The sequence below is a fragment of the Manduca sexta genome, chromosome 20 (assembly GCF_014839805.1).
Source record: "Manduca sexta isolate Smith_Timp_Sample1 chromosome 20, JHU_Msex_v1.0, whole genome shotgun sequence".
Classification (NCBI taxonomy): Eukaryota; Metazoa; Arthropoda; class Insecta; order Lepidoptera; family Sphingidae; genus Manduca; species Manduca sexta.
In genome coordinates, this window is record NC_051134.1 from 13,118,428 (window position 1) to 13,135,746 (window position 17,319).

General features: G+C 34.2%; 1 protein-coding gene across 1 annotated transcript in view; it reads left to right on the top strand.

The window, feature by feature from the left end:
* LOC115449572 (RYamide receptor-like) overlaps nucleotides 1–17,319 on the top strand; it is a 42,214-nt gene that overhangs the window by 21,738 nt on the left and 3,157 nt on the right. The window contains exons 2-6 of the mRNA XM_030177428.2: nucleotides 2,640–3,346; nucleotides 7,730–7,928; nucleotides 14,043–14,111; nucleotides 16,132–16,290; nucleotides 16,799–16,886. Of these exons, the coding sequence (XP_030033288.1) occupies nucleotides 2,694–3,346; nucleotides 7,730–7,928; nucleotides 14,043–14,111; nucleotides 16,132–16,290; nucleotides 16,799–16,886 (1,168 nt within the window). The 5' untranslated portion in view covers nucleotides 2,640–2,693. The remainder of the gene's footprint in view (nucleotides 1–2,639; nucleotides 3,347–7,729; nucleotides 7,929–14,042; nucleotides 14,112–16,131; nucleotides 16,291–16,798; nucleotides 16,887–17,319) is intronic.

Consider the following 17,319-nt stretch of genomic DNA (forward strand, 5'->3'; position numbering starts at 1 on the left):
AGCGGCGAATCCTTTCGGTGTTATGAGGAACTTCTAAGTCGATGCGCACAAGTCTAAATGCCTTGACGACTTCAATACATACATTTAGAATTTTAGCTATACATATTATACAAAGACCGCAATCAACCACACGTTACTCTTTGTCATATTGTGAGTCAGGGAATTATTTGTGGTCCATCGAAGTATTATAAAATAATAACATGTCTATATAGTTAGTATTAATTTTCATTTTCACTGCTCAGGTCATTGTATTGAAAGGTTGGAGTGATTTGTCATTGTATGTTACTTAACTTGAAAAGGGTTCGGTCAGCTCTGAGTACTGTCGCATATTAATCAATCTTAATACGTTAATGCACGTCCCAAAATCAAGTAAAAAGTACACTAAAATAATATGCGGAGATCATTATATTATAGCACTTCGAAAGATTAACAAGTAGGCAGCCAAATCATATGAATACAGGTTGTTTAGTTAAGGAATAAATTATAGAAAAGAATTAAAGACTTTTTCAGAAACGCATTGTCGTAAAAACATTGCTCTTATAGGACAGTGAGAAAACCTGAGATTATTTTATTAAAAGAGTTTCTATCGTAAAGTCACACATTCCTGCTTTACATAAGCTGATGTGCTAGTAGATTTGCAGCGATATTTTACTTGGGAATGTCTGGCAGATGCCGATTTACTTTCCCAGACACATGCGAAGCTAATCCGCCCACTGGCGTCGCGCATCGGTGTGAAATTCAACTTCACGTTATAAATTTGCACTCTCCGATAAAATCGTACTAAGGGAAATGAACGTCAGTTATATAAATCATTTAACCGTCGCTGAGACACTAAATTTGTAGCCTAGAAACACTACACTATCATGACAGTTGGAGTTATAGAAGCAATTTACGGTTTTATAGTATTGTAGTAACTGACAGACATCTTGACACTTTTATATTCACATTAAAATATTTCCTATATAAAACATATTACCGGACTGCACATAGGATATCTTTTAGATAGAAAATTAATTAATTAAAACAAAATAGTGTATAAATGCAAGTGACTTATTTATTCATTAATTTTAGAATTATGTGTTGCCTTACGTCTTGCATGAGTGCACACAACTGAATGTCTCCTAAAAGGAATGCTTCGGGTATTTATATTCGTCAATTTAATATTTGGTAGTGAGCGGACCATAGACAATCTTGACACTTCTGGCAGGCTCGGTTGAAAGTTGCGACATTTAATTTTCGTGGCATGGCGTTGACTTGGCTTAACACATGGCTGGCTTTGTTTGTGGCGTACTGTATCAAAATACTACCTGCTTATTTTAAAAATAACTCGTGTTTTTGCACGAGCGTCACTTGCAGTAAAGTTTTTATTAAATTATATAGCTTTTACGTCAGAGCATTACAATATCATTATGAATATGGCTTCTTATAACATTGAAGTTGTAAAGATGTATGTTTATGTAATTTTCATTTAGATAGTTTATTTTAGTTTATATCTAACATTGCGTTTAGTGTTTCGTGGGTTTAGCTGTTAGGATAAAAAATACCTTGTAAAAAGTGTAAACCTCGCTATTTCTCATCGAAAAACGGAAATAATTTGTTGCATTGTTGTTAGGATCAATTTCCTAATAGGTAGACGTTTAGACTGGATAGTGGTGTTATGCACCTCGATCGAGATTCGTTATTCAATTTTTTTTCTTGTTTAACGGATAGGGCGTGAAAGTTTTAGATTGCTATTTATCGTAATATCATGTGTTGCGCAACTCTATAGATATTATTAGATTCCAACCGAACCACGTAGGTACAAGGCTATATATCAGCAACGATATCTGCACGTTATTGGAAATTGAATGGTTTTAGATCATTTCTATTATAAAATAGTTTTTAGTAATCGAAAATTCCAATAAAACAGGGATTGGAGGCTAGCAATAAGAACTTACATTAATTGAATAATAAAGTTTCTTGCAGAACCCATTCTGTCGTATCTAAAACATAACCTACGAAATGCATCATTTTCCAAAAATATTTCAGAATAAATATTATAGCAAATCGGTATTTAAGATTGGTTATTATGGTATCTGAAAATACACAACCACTTGTAGATAGCTGGTCTTCAATTTCATATCTTACCCCTTATATTTTGAGTTCATCATTGTATACGCTATGCATAAAAGCATTCGTAAACATATAGGTACCTCATTTACTCGTAAACTACACTGAGTTACGACTACCCAAGCATACATTACTTCCGCGAAAGTACACATTTAACTCACACTTTCGTCAAATTCTTGTAGGCCAAACAAACATTATTTTTGTAAATATACCGGTACGTTACCAACTTTAGGTCGGTAGACGTATATTGATCTTATTGTAAAATCGTTTAATATTTTTATAACGTTTCTACTGTATTATTTAAAGGGGTTCAAATCCGTGCAACTTGTACTTATCGTACCAAACATAAGCAAACCTTGCATACCCATTCATGTTAATAACAAACAGATACTAATGTAGCGCATGACGACCATCAGTTAAACCAATTGGTCGGTTTGCCAACCACTCTTCGGTTACCATTAATGTAGAATGGTAAGCTGTTAAATTTAATTATATAGTTAATACAAAAATATATTTTCTACTTGTTTCAGACTTTACACCCAAGTACGACGAGCATTTGAGGATGTAAACCTAGACCCTGTTGCATGATGTTAGACATCAATGACGAAGAACTGACATATTATGAGACCAGCACGCTATACTCCACTCTAGCCACCAACGGCAGCATCACCGACGACGAATATGTCAACTCCACCTTCTCTCCAAACTCAACATGGTCAGAAGACTCTCTAGTGTGCGATCCCAACACTTCGGACAGTTTCCTCACGTCAACATTATTCCATACGTGTGTTTACTTCATGTACTGCGTGGTCTTTGTGGTGGCACTTCTTGGCAACGGTCTCGTGTGTTTTGTAGTGCAAACTTCTCCACGCATGAAGACAGTGACGAACTACTTCATAGTGAACCTGGCGGTCGGTGACATCCTGATGACGATGTTCTGCGTGCCGTTCTCGTTCGTATCGATGCTGATCCTACGCTACTGGCCCTTTGGCGCAGTCATGTGCAAGGTGGTGAACTTCTCGCAAGCGGTCTCGGTTCTCGTCAGCGCATACACGCTGCTCGCTATATCTATTGATAGGTATATGGCGATTATGAGACCCCTAAAGCCTCGACTGGGGAAGACTGCGGCTAAAATTGTGGTGGCTGGAGTATGGGGAGGCGCGGTCGCTACTGCTGCGCCGATATATGTGGTATCAAAACTACAGAGACCTTCCGAGTGGCATCGTGTATGTAATGCGTAAGTTTTAATTATTTTTTTTTAAAGTGCTTAGCTTTATTATTTTATATTCTAGACATGTTAAAAATTTAATAATTAAACATTGAAATTTAAAATCTTTATTGACGCATTTAGAAACCCCTTCTCTGATTAAATTTATTTTTAGATTTATTTATTTAGTTTGGTTTGGTTTAGTTATGTGCTATGATTTTAGTGGATATCTGAGGCATTGCTTTAAATATAATACTTATGCGTGGTTGCAAAAATTTCAGAGGGTACATTTAATTTGAATTTCATGCTAATTTACGTCAAATACACGCAAATCCTTTTATAACGTTCCCAAGAGACTTAAGTACCCTGTAAACGATCATATTGTTTATCAAATTATTCGATAGTATTTTACTTGTTTTGAAACGTTTGTTAAGCAGTCTACGTGTTTGACACGTTTCATGAGAATTTTGATTGACGACGTGTTTAACAAACAAATTTGAAAGTGTTTGCCGGTGTTTGTCAATCAATATCTCAGTCGTCGTCTTAATACACTATGCTAGAATTATAGCCAAATGTGCTTTGTCTGTATTTTAACTAATTGTAAGCTCTAGTTCCGAAAACTTCGCGTCACGAGAAGCAAAAAACTACAACTACGAGCAAGTTGAATAAATATGTTTCATGTAAGGCTTGATGGTGAAGCTATTGTTTGATGAAAACGGGAAATTTGTCAAACAAATTTGTCAAACTTATTTGATAAACGATCAATCAGGGCCCTTTAGATATTTCCAGTGTTTTCGGTGGAGGTGTTATTATACAAATATCATCATCATCTGTTGTAGTTTATTCAATGCCCTTTTAGAATAAACTAGTATAAACATATTTCCTTAGAAAGATCAGAGTTAAAATATAATAAGTGAAACAAGAGCTAAAGCCCTCATTTATATCAATAAGTACCACCAACTCGTCTTTGATTTTAAATTTAATTAAATTACTCAGTGTCGTATTCTGGCAATACAAGTGAAATATATTGCGGTAGCAACTGCTGAACCATACATTCTAAAACTAAGCTTCAAGGCAGCTTATATATTATACGCATTTGAATTGCTACAGCGAACAGTGTGGAGCTAAGTATTTGCAGTAATGTTGGGTCTTGGAACACATAATATGTCTTTGCTGCAATGTTGACTTCAGCCTTTGAGCTAACCAATTAATGCTAGAACTAAACAAAGGTAATGATTTCTTACGTTTTCGTAAATATTAGACTTAGAAAAACAAGTATTTTTCAGATTTAATTGCTGTTTTTTACGCAATAACAAAAAAATAATGACATTAAAAAATAATTTTTGTATAATTATAAAATGTAGGTAGATATTGTAGCGTTGACTTTTTTGATGACCTACACCACAGTCCGCCCTGTGAATATGAAGCCTTCAAAGTCTATGAAATGTCGGAAGAAAATCATAATATATAAACCGCTATAAAATCCGATAAATAGTTTTATTTCGATGATTGAACAAGGGTGCTATAAGAGCCATGTCAATAGTATACTCAATAGCATGTTATTTGCAGTAATGATTTTACTGCGTGAATATGACACTTATGGTCCCACTTCACCCGACTGCATGAAGTTCATATCACGACGCAATTGATCGTGTAGCCATCATTCATGCAGACCGTCTGATAACGAGATTACTCGCTCCAAATGTGGGTTGAAACGGACTAAATTACAATTATAATTCAACCAATTACATAGCATTGTATTCAGTTCAATGATTATGTTCTATCTCCGTTAAAAGGAGGTATTTGTTTTTGATAGATTTCGCTTGGAGGTATTTACCCAACTTATTATTTGTTAATAAATATAGAACCTAATTCGACTTGTAGCGGCATCGACCGCGCGTGTTTGTGACAAAAATAAAATGAAATTATTTTGAACTCGTAAAATGTTATACATTATTTAGATTCCGTCAATATTAACCCTACGATTAGTTCGGAAAGCAGTTCTCACAAGAGAAGAGCGAGCAAGAAACTCTAGTGTTACTCTTTTCAAAATCAGTTTAAGGCTAAGATGGTTTAAGGTATAAACTACAGTATATATAGAGAAGAAAAAAAATACAATTGTTTTTTTTTTATTGTTGTTTTGACCAGTTTATTTATATGCTCGCGAAATAAGTAATAAAATAGTTTTAAATATCCATATGAGTGCACAACCCTCTCAGGAATCAATAAAATGTCCTTTCTTGGGTTAAGAGCTTACTCCATATCAAATTTTAATAATGTTGGGTAAGTGGTTTAGGCCTGAAAGCGCAACAAAGAGGCGTAGTTACTTTCGAATTAATAACATTAATAGATAGCTACAGATTTTAGATAAGACAATTATATTAATGTTTTTTCTGTTCATTACTTACAAATAAATTTTATTCTTTATAATATGATAATAAATAGCTCGCTGTTCAAAGTTTTCAACCAGATCCTTATATTGTTCGAGTTAGAACAATTGCTGGTTGGCAGTTGCTACTTATGCTACGGAGTTGTTATCGTAATAAATGGTGACGGCTTATTGAATATTAAAAGATAACACGAAAATAATATCAAACGTGGCCTTGCATAGAATTTATTTCATGAGAGATATTAATTTACTCTTTCCTTGTTAAAGTGTCGTACTATAAATATTTGTGTTGGTCTTCCTTTAGTGTTTAGAACGCAAGGAATTTAAAAAAAAATCAGGGAAAAATTCTATTTTTTTTTTGTAGATTAACATGAATAGTCCTGAATTAAAATAAGAAGTCAAAACAGAACATCGAACTAAATCGTTCACGGAATGCAAGTTGATTATTTAATACTGGCTTTCGCTCGCGACTCTGTTCGCATGTAACTCTTTCCTAGAATATAATTCTTATTATTATACACTTTATATACTTAAAAGCAATGTACAAGTTGCTTCACCTGCATGGAAAATTGTATCCTAATCTCTTCTGATTAAATTGAATGAAATTAACGTGGATTGGAATTCTCTATCCCCATTTGTATTGTCCTTACCGTGTCGCGGTGCGTTACGTGCTTGTCACGCACTGTCAAAATAAAGTGTGGTACAGAGAATAAGGACCTAGCTGTTATAGTATACCATAACTTCTAACAAACATTTAACACAGGAATATTTTCACACACTTTAATTGTTGTTGGATTTAGTATTTTTGCTAAAAGTCCTTGCGTCTTGGATAGCAGTGTTGGAAAATGGAATCATATCCATGTCGGTAACTATGCGTGATTTATCGCGATTATGCGATATGCAACGAGTTTCTGATAAAGTGTCTACACGTGTAACCCGACATCTTAATATTATATCGTGAAACGTAAATTTTTATAAGGTACAATGTTTGTTAGAAGTAAACGAAGAAACTGCTGAATAGGTTCCAACGAAATTTGGCATACAGAATATTTTTATATGGGAATGGTATACTGTCAGGCGGATACGCGAGCAACACCTAGTTTAATATATTTTGGGACGGGTATGTAGATTCTGACCCAACTTTTTTGCTAATAAATTGTTCGATACGACATTTAATCGGTTAAGTAAAGGACTACGTATGATCATAAAATAAATTTGTAGATTATTAATTTATATCTAAAGTTCAGTACTAAATCACTCGCTTGTTGTCTGTAGCATTTTTTGTTTAAATTACATCATATTTTTTACCGACTCCAAAGGTGGTTATCTGTCGGGTGTAATTATTTTTATGTTTGTTCAAGTATAATGCTTTATCCCATGGTTAGATTAAAATGTTTCTTTTTGTGTTCAATTTGGTGTAATTTCGGAATGCTTCCACTTTAATTTCATTGGTATAAGAACTTCGACTTCGCAGATGCAGAGGGGAACTCCATTCAATCAAATAGGATTTTGATGATTCTTTTTCTGTTGGATTTAATATAGTTTCATCATGTTACATGAAAATATTGTTTATTCTTGAACTTCGTAGATACAGCAGGGAACTCCTTAAATAACATAGCATGATAGTGATTATTTTTGTATAGTGTTCAATTAGGTGCGTTTTATAACTATCTCCTAACATGGTAGAAAATAAAAAAAAAAATAACCAATAAATAAAAGACCCACAAAAACCACTAGAATCTAAAAAATAATTGATTTTGATATACGGTTTAATAAGAACTTATTAAAACGAAGCAATGAAATCTTATTTCCAATTAGTGTTTATGTTTATATGAACACCAAATATTCTTTTGGAGTCGGTACCTTATTTAAATTACTTAATTAAAATAAGTTAATACAGGTATTTTGAAACAGGTATTGACAATACCCCATAGAAGCTTAGGACTACATTGAAATTAGCACGATATTTAGCTATATTTACGCTTCAACAAAAGAAATATTCTCCAGGACTTGAACATTTGCAGAGATGTATGCCTCGAGGAGTGGGAGCGGGAAGGTCAGAGCGAGCGGTACACGTGTGCGTTGCTGGTGCTGCAGTTCGCGCTGCCGCTGAGCGCTCTGGTCTGCACGTACGCGAGGATCGCGCATGTGGTGTGGGGGGGTCGACCCCCTGGCGAGGCGCAGACTGCCAGGGATTCCAGGATGCAGCGGTCAAAAAGAAAGGTAATATGACAAATTAGGCATCGGCTAACTTTGTAGGCCCTTCCGGGCTGCTGTTATCAAAGTTTTGGTGAACGTTTTTTGAAAAAAATATTTTTTTTAAAAGTTTTTTTAAATTTACTAAGTATATATTATAATCGACTATGATGTTTGCTGATATTCATTTCGCAGCACTGGCAGTACATTATCTATATAAATAAAAGAAAGTCGTGTTAGTTTCACTATTTATAACTCAAGAACGGCTAAACTGATTTAGCTGAAAATTGGTGGGGAGGTAGCTTAGAACCGGGATACGGATATGGGATACTTTTTATTATTATATATAGCTGAAGAGTTTGTTTGTTTGTGCGCGCTTATCTCCGGAACTACCGTTTCAAACTAAAAAAATCTTTTTGTGTTGGATAGCCCTTTGTTCGTGGAGTGCTATAGGCCATATATCATCACGCTATACCCAATAGAAGCGGAGCAGTAAAGGCTAATCTCAGGAACTACCGGTTCGAACTGATTTTTTTTTTGTGTTGAATAGTCCTTTGTTTGTGGAGTGCTATATGCTATATATCATCACGCTATGACCAATAGGAGCGGAGCAGTAATGAAACATGTTGCAAAAACGGGGAAAATTTATTAGTTTTGAGAGCTTCTGTTGCGTGCACTGCGTAAACGGTTAAAGTTATGTAACAATGATGTATGACGGGATTATTCTTCTTAAAAAGTTCTACAAAAATATATTATAAGACAGTCTGCTGCTTTTCGTAGCTTAAGATGACCGGATACTGGTCATAGTTACCGGAATAGTTGTAAATGGTAGGTCTCTCATATGTGAGAGTATGCCTGGGTAGGTACCACCGTAATGTTTATTTCTGCCGCCAAGCAATAGTGTGTAGTCACTGTTGTGTTCCGGTTTGAATTACATATATTGTAGCCAGTGTAACTACTGAACACTATTAGACTTAACATCTCATGTCTCAGGATGGAGAGCGCAGTGTAATATCAAACAATACTTTATAATTCAATTTGTTGGATGGTATTTCTACTGTTTATGGGCGGTCGTATCGCTTACCATCAGGCCACCGGCAAGCTAGTTTCGTCGTTCAAAGCAATAAAAAATAAAATGGATTTTTGCCTGCTTATAGATAATGGATTAATAACAAAATAAAACTTTCATTCAAGAAAGGACATTTACCCAGACGGAGCCGCACGCACAAGCTACTTTTACTCTCTACTACAACAGAATATTAAACCTCCCAAACTCAACGATCGATAGCATTTAAATCGTGATAATTCTAATAGCGTAAATTCTATCAGTCATGTGAAGGGCGAGGGACGTAGGATGCCTTAACAAAGTTCTACATACCAAACTATATTACAATATGTAGTAGCACGGTCCAATAAACTCGAGAAAGTGATGTCGACGCATGAAGCGTTAAATCCGACCAGCAGAGGATTGGATTCGATATTTAAGTTTGTCGCGCTATCAGCAAATATTTTTGCCGTTTTCAGTCTATTTGTGGTTTGATCTAGGCAAGCAATTCTTATGAAATAATACTCACAGCTTTTACTTTCGAAGGGGCAGGCAGAGACGCCTGTAGTGCACACATTATTTGCCTCTTCTATTGTGAAATTGTTACAAGGATGGAGAAATCAGGGACTTTTTCGATTTAAAGTTTGATTAAAGGCGATAGTTGTATGTAAGGATTATATTAAATTTACCTCATTATATTGTTACTTAACGCATATTTCAGCTCCGTCCCACACTCGGATCATGACAAAATATTACGTTGCGAGTATCAATTCTATATAGGTCAATGTTACCGAAGCTCGATATTGTGTTATTTTGCCTATTTTTATATTGTGAAGACGAAACTCGAATCGTTTTGTTATGTCCGTTATTTGATAACAAATAAGTGCGTGCAGATAATAAATCTGTACATTAATCTCTGTTTATTGCGCGAAGGATCGCTTGATAGTAATCGGGTATACGCTTTATTAGCAAAGAAAAGTATAGGTATATAATTATTAGTTTAATGTGAGAAAAATTGATTTAATGGGCTTTTTTAAATTGAATGTCATCGCATATCTTTTTTATGGATATTCGCATGAGTTTTGAAATGTTTCTGAGTTTTTACAATGTGAAACAAATTACCGATGTGGTTAAAAAACTTATCACGTAAATCAAATAACGCCCTTAGTACGCGCATTTGCTAAGGGTAAACGTTAAGCCTAATTGGAAATATTTGGGGTGAGAAACTAACACTCGACAGTCTAGACTGACTACAAATATCGTATTAGTAATGCGGGTAGAAATCAGCCTCAAAACCTTTAACACATTTGGGTCGTAGAAGATAAGTAGCTGAAAGTTCAGTTAGGATGAACGAAGGCCAGAGGTCAAAATATGTGTTTATATAAGTTACTTAGTATAAAACCTATCGTGAGGTCGGTGAAAATGTGGCTTGTAACGTTGCGTCCTGAGTGTAGAATATCTGAGTACTAAATTCCATTAAAATGCGTCCAACAATTTCTGTGTTTAAGGACTTCTAAAAACCATCCAACTGTCCAAACATTAGAAACTTTCATTATACTATCATTAAAAAACGGTTTTCATGTAATAAAACATACTTTATAAAATATTTAATTCAATGCATTATTTGTTAAGTTATTAAAAGTGATTAATGCTTTTATTCTTTGGAAGGATGACTGTAAATTTTGTTTTTATTATTATGGAAACAAGATTTTTTGTTATGATGATATAGATTGATCGTTCGGTGCTTTCACGAGGTCAAGTACGCCTGAAATATTGCCAAGCAAGTCATTGTCTAATTATCCAAGATCGCGAGGAATCCGAGGCGGTATTCTGTAGTAATATAAATCTAAAGAGTTTGTTAGGGTATTTAAAGGGCGCTTATCTCAGTAACTATTATATTTATTTTGATTTTTTACTAATAGAGAGCTACATTACTCCTGAGTGTAGTTCTCAGTAAAACTGTAACAAACCTTGTCAGTATCTGGAGAATTAATAAGCAGGAATTGTTATTTAATAAATAAATACTTTTGCGAATACCATTGATTATACAACTTATAAAGACCTCGTAAAATTGGAAACTCATCTGAACAATTGAGCTTCTGTAGCTTAGCTTAACGATGTATGATGCTATTCATTCAAACAGTTAGCTAACTTACTTCTTTAATGCATGTATACCCAGTTTATAAACTCTGTGCGTAATGTATAGTGTTATAATAAACAGAGGTTTCGGTTAGGATAAAACTAATCGTAATATTTGCTTCATTTTCGGCAAAATTTTATATTCTTCATACAGACTTCATAAATACCAGGGGTAATGTCTACCAGTCAACCTCAGACATCTTACTCAAATCATATTTGTTATAATAACAATAATAATAATAAAGTAATTTATTCCCTTTCAATTAACAAATAATACAACAAATTAAGCAAACATAATATTAGTGAAAGACAAAAAGAAATGACTGAGCATGTGCTGACCGAAACCAGAGTTAAGATCAGCGCTAGTTTTCAGTCACTCCTTTCTCCCTATGGTCTTGTGCGGGAGTTAGGGTAATTAATGGCGTAATTGCAACGGAAAACTTCAATTATGAAAAATATCAAAGGAACATAGTACATACATAACAAAAAGTGAAGCAACAACATATAAGTAACAATAATTTAAAAAAAAAATACAAATAATAAAGGAATTTATAAAATGAATAAAGTTATCATAGTTATTTTTCGTAGTGTCTGGAATATATTGAAGGATAGATTTTCAAATGGCAAAATTCTCACGATGAAGTGACATGTTTGAACTTCGCTAAAACGAAAACATTATTCACTGAATGCAGACGTGCATGATCGTTTCTATTCGCTATTTAGCGAAAAATAGAAAAATATTAACAAATGAAACGCTTCTTTGTATAACCTTTTTGTTTAGACTTATAATCTACTCTGAATAACGTAGGTAGATAGTTAAAAGATGATTGCGGATTGTTTGACACTAAAACCTGCCCTTATCCGAAGTTATAATTATTATTGTTATTCTTAATATTATTTTGATCGCATTTTTAGCTTGGTTCTGTTTTTACCTAGTTAAAATTTTGTTAAGTCTCTCAAAACTATGTCTATTAATTTAATTTAAATTCGAGAAAATAATTTCACGTTAAATAAATTTCAACACTAAATATTCAGTCGTAAATCCCGTAAGACTTGCAACGTATTGATTTCTCATTATGGATATGTGCGTCGGTACCATATCACTTACCATCAGGCAACCCAGTTGCTCGTCTGTTTCCTTATCTATCTAGGACTTGTTATGTGCGCCAACATTTTTATCCCATGAAACAGAGAATTACCGTATTCAACAAAATATACATTATGTAAATAGTTTTACTCAGTTTCCGTAAAAGTCTGTATCCGGGATAACATTTATTACCTAATTTACTTATGAATAATATAACTATTGTGAGATTGGTGCCTTCAAATACACAAAAAATCCAATTTAATATTTAATCATAATAATATATAGGATCGAGTTAATCTGCTAATTAACTGGATCTGACAATACGTTATTGTTAGATGTTTGATTCCGTAATTTATTCCATAATATATAATAACAAGTAGTACAAAAATATGCCTTTCTGTAAAAACTGCATTAAAATTGGTCAAGAAATGAGGTAGTAGTTCTAGTTTATATTTTAAATAATTAAATACACAGCTATGGGCGTATCGGGTATGGGATATCGCTCCATCTCATTCTTCCTCAGCCTTCGTAATTCCCGATGACGTCACGTGCGTGTATTGCGCCTCTTTTCTCGTTTCTCGACAATTGGCCGTTCTGAAATTCTACTTATAATTTGCTGAATTTTAACCGGATTTTTAATATTCTTACTCTGTTAGGACTTATATGAAGTAAGGAAATATTTTCTCAAGATCGGTAAAGTTGCCGCTCACTTGGATAGGCGTACGTTCAAAAATGAACGGCAACAGGCTCTTTGATAGCTTGAAATATTTGAAAAAGGTCAAGAATAACAAAAATGAGTAAAATTCCTTATTAACAACATACAGTGTGCCACGAAACTAATGAGCTGTTAATTTATATGCGCGTTCCTGTTAAATTCCACATGCCTCGGAATACACTGTTTCATATATTTATTATACACAAGGTAATAAATAATCACTTGTTTAAAATGTCTGTACGTGTTTGTAATCTAACGTTTTGAATTTTAAACAATAGTTCCCGATAACGATTTGTTTTTTGCGAAACTGGAGTTATAATTTAGTTTAGTTTATCCATACAATTTCCAGTTTGTATTTCCATTGTTTATTTTAAATTATTGAACCGTGACCCGCCTCGATGGTTCCATTCAGAGTTACCCGCAAAATAGTTTTATACTGACTTCATATAAAACGATGGGATTAATGTATACATATAAGATTTCCTATCACATGAATAATATGATATTTTCTACTGATCTTAAATGAATAAATCAATATTAAAGACTCCCTGTTCTAGCTAAACCCTGGGATTTAGCTATAACAATTTTGCAATCATATTACTACAGAGGTGTTCAAAATTTTTGATAGAGTGCACCCATGAGGCAAGAAGTATACGTTCCATATTTCAATGTAAACTATTTCGATGTGGGTGTTTTTCAGATAATTTTATCTTCACTAACGTCGGAAGCAGCTAAATTGTACATGCACATAAACTTTTTAGCAGCTTTATCAACTATGAGACTAACATAGTCGAAAGATTACTTAGTCTCTTAAATAAATTTCCGATAGGCAACATCTTAGATGTGCCTCTGCCATTGCTTTAGTCCATGGGCGACAGATGCTACTTACCAGGCGGACCACTCGCTCGTTTGCCTACTTAGGCAATAAAAAAAAATGTTATACCGCAAAGTCTAAACACTATCCATCACACAAGGTAAACACTATAATTCAAGTATATAATTCAATAAGTATATAATTCAAGGTAAACACTATCCATCACATCCACATTGCAGTCCCATATTTTTTCTGCACATTTGGAATTAGAATATTTTGTAAATTAAATACAAAGAAGTCTTCAGAAGAATTCGGAAATATCAAGTGTATTTTATTTGCAGATGATCAAAATGATGGTGATGGTAGTGGCTGTGTTCACAATCTGTTGGCTGCCACTCAACGTGTTCCTTGTGAGTTTGACCAGAATTCATATCACTAAATCGCTTACTAATAAGTCTAGCATAAGTAAAGGTAAATAAAACTACTTTCGAATTTTGTCGCGGTTTTTTATATTTAATTTTTTTCCCGACGTTTTGGATACTTTGTAGCTTTCATGTTCACAAAAACTTATAATATGTAGTATAATTGTAAAATGTACATTTACAGTCCAATCTACGCAGAATGAGCTCAAAGTGTTTTGAAAAAAAATTATAAATATAAAACATACGTAGATATTGTTTCTTTCGAATTTCGGAAGATGAACACCTCAGTCGGCACCTTGACCAAGAATGCTGCAAAGTGGGGTGGATATAAAATATATCCTATCACCAGCAGTGGTGTCATTATCTCAGGCAAATAATGTGAAATTAGTTTTATTGTTGTTGTTCTTGAGTTATTAGCGAGTTTGGTAATATTAAATTCTACCTGCGTTCTCATTAAAATTGTCATTAATCAAGTCCCTAATTCTTTCATCAAAGGCCAGATCGTATCAAGTGGTTAGGAATGAGGGCGGCCTAGATAACTTTCTAACAGAATAAATCTGATTTAACCTTACCTAATTAGCGCTGTAAGATCATCAGGCACTAGTTTTTTTCATTACCGAACCAAAATCGTAGATATTAACGGAACACGTGACGTCACTAGTCACTGTTATCCTATAACAAAAGAAATTTGGATCATTATCTAGCTGAAATGATGTATTTTTAGCACAGATAAAAGAATATACCTTATATTATTAATTATCAAATTCATCACAAACAGAAACATACAAAAACAACAATGTCATTGCAAATATAATGTTATTTGAGTGGTATTGTTGTATATTTATTAATTGTGGTATGAGATGGCTAGACCTTTTTGTGCTAATTAGAGTAACTATCACTATAAATATTTAAATAATTATAAGTTTAAATATTGATGATTGGCCTATTAATGTTAATGAAATATTGTACTTTAAATAATGATGAACACATTCGGATATTTAAGAGCTCTACTTATTAGTCCGTTCATAACGTTTATTATAAATTGGACAATTTAGATAAACTTTAATTCAATGTTCTCATAGTTTTTGGCCACTGATTTTTATTTATAATCTAAATAATATCAACCCTGTATCAGTTAAACCACTTGCTTCTTTCTTAACAAAAAAAAAACGTTCTGTTTTATCCGATCTTAGATTAGGTAAGTCCTTGTAACAAAAATAAGCATAATAATTTATTTTGAAATCCTCTTAAATGTTTTCCTACTAACATTTAAACAGAAAATTCATAGCTATTATTGAAGTGGAGAAATGACGCGTATAATTGTGTATTGTTTGGGCTACACTTCACGAGTATTCACGTTCCAATTTCATTCAAAAGAACGAAATAAATCTTTTGCAGTATTCGGGGCTATATATTTTTCTTATTATTGCATCGTAGGTCTTATAGCAATGAATATTGGCTAGAACACCATATAATTTCGCTTTGTAAAGTTCATTGCACATACTTATTTTCGGGTTTAGCTGTAAAAAATACCTGCCGTGGTTTGATGAACTTTTGACGAATATGGAACTAAATAAAGAATTTTAATTTCCGTGCTTCATAGAACCTGTCACTCCGCCAATAGTATTAATATAAATATATCACACCAAAAAAGCGGCGAAAGCCTAGTTGGTTGTAGAACAGACTGCCGAGACGAATGTCCACAGGTTCAAATCCCAAGGGCACACACCTCTGACTTTTCTAAAAAAATATGTGTGTATTCTTTGTGAATTATCGCATGCTTTCACAGTGAAGGAAAACATCGTGAGGAAACCTGCATACCTGAGAAATTCTCTATTAGGAATTTTCGAGGGTGTGTGACGTGTACCAACCCGCACTAGGCCAGCGTGGTGCACTAAGGCCTATTCCCTCTTAGTAGTAGAGGAGGCCCGTGCCAACAGTGTGACAGTATTATATATATAGTAGTATTATATACCTATATGGGGCTGATATTATTATATCGCACCAGGTTTTATGGACGATACACGCGGAGGACGAGGCGTGGGCGATGTGGCCCGGCATGCCATTCGTTTGGTTCGGGAGTCACTGGTTGGCAATGTCTCATTCCTGTTACAACCCTATTATATATTGCTACATGAATGCACGCTACCGACGCGGCTTCAAACAGGTATAGTAAACCCAAATACATTGTTTGAATATTCGTAACTAAGTACTATAACGATATGATATATTATATCTGGATGTTAATTTTTCCAGCTGATTCCCAGTTGTAAGCGTCATCCAAACATCTTAATTTTTTTGCATTTATCTTAAGATTAATTAAGTCGTTTGTAATTGACGTGACTGTGTGTAACGTGTTGTAGAAATCATTATCGATCCTCATAAGTATACATTGCTAATATCATTTTATTATGGAGTTAATTTTATGAGACTAAAGCAAGCATGTAATAGATCTACGATATTTATAAAAAGATTTGGTGCCTCTATAAATCAATTAAGTTTATATAGAGCTCAACTCATAAAATTCCGAGTTTGGTGCAAAATGACCTTTCACGTATAATGTTGCTTCTTATCTGCTCAAGAATGTTTCATACCGGAGCAGTAGTTGTAAAAAATGCTGCTCAAATAAAACTTCAGCTTTATACGAGAATAGTATAACGTTATTTTCTTTGCAGGCACTAGGTTGTTTCCTGCGCATTCGTCTTGACACGCCATCTCGTTCGTGTCCCCGGTCAAGTATGTGTGAAGGAGTGCAAATGTCTGGTAAGGTTTTACTCAAGCTATGTTATGTTTATTCATTTTACTTGAGTTTCGGACCCCACAGTAAACACCGGGGGAAATCTGCGAATGGGATACTGGAATCCCCAGGCTCGACGACTGCGGGGACCTGGAGGAGGTGTAGGGGAAGGAAAAGGACTCTCTTGGTGTAGGTGGAGGGGAGAAAGGCCAAGAAATGTTCGCGAGCCCTCATAGGTCTCAATCTGAATTTGGCAACCATGAGGTATACACGCTTGACTGTGTGCCGAGGGCGACGACTAATATCCCCCCGTGCATGGGTGTGCATTTGGTGTATAGACCGAGCGCACAACAATTGTTTGGGGGGACAACTATATTAAGTTAACTAACCAGTAAGCGTACAGTGTAGTTTCTTTTTAATATAGAAAATTGTATACAACTTCTAACTTCACACTAACTG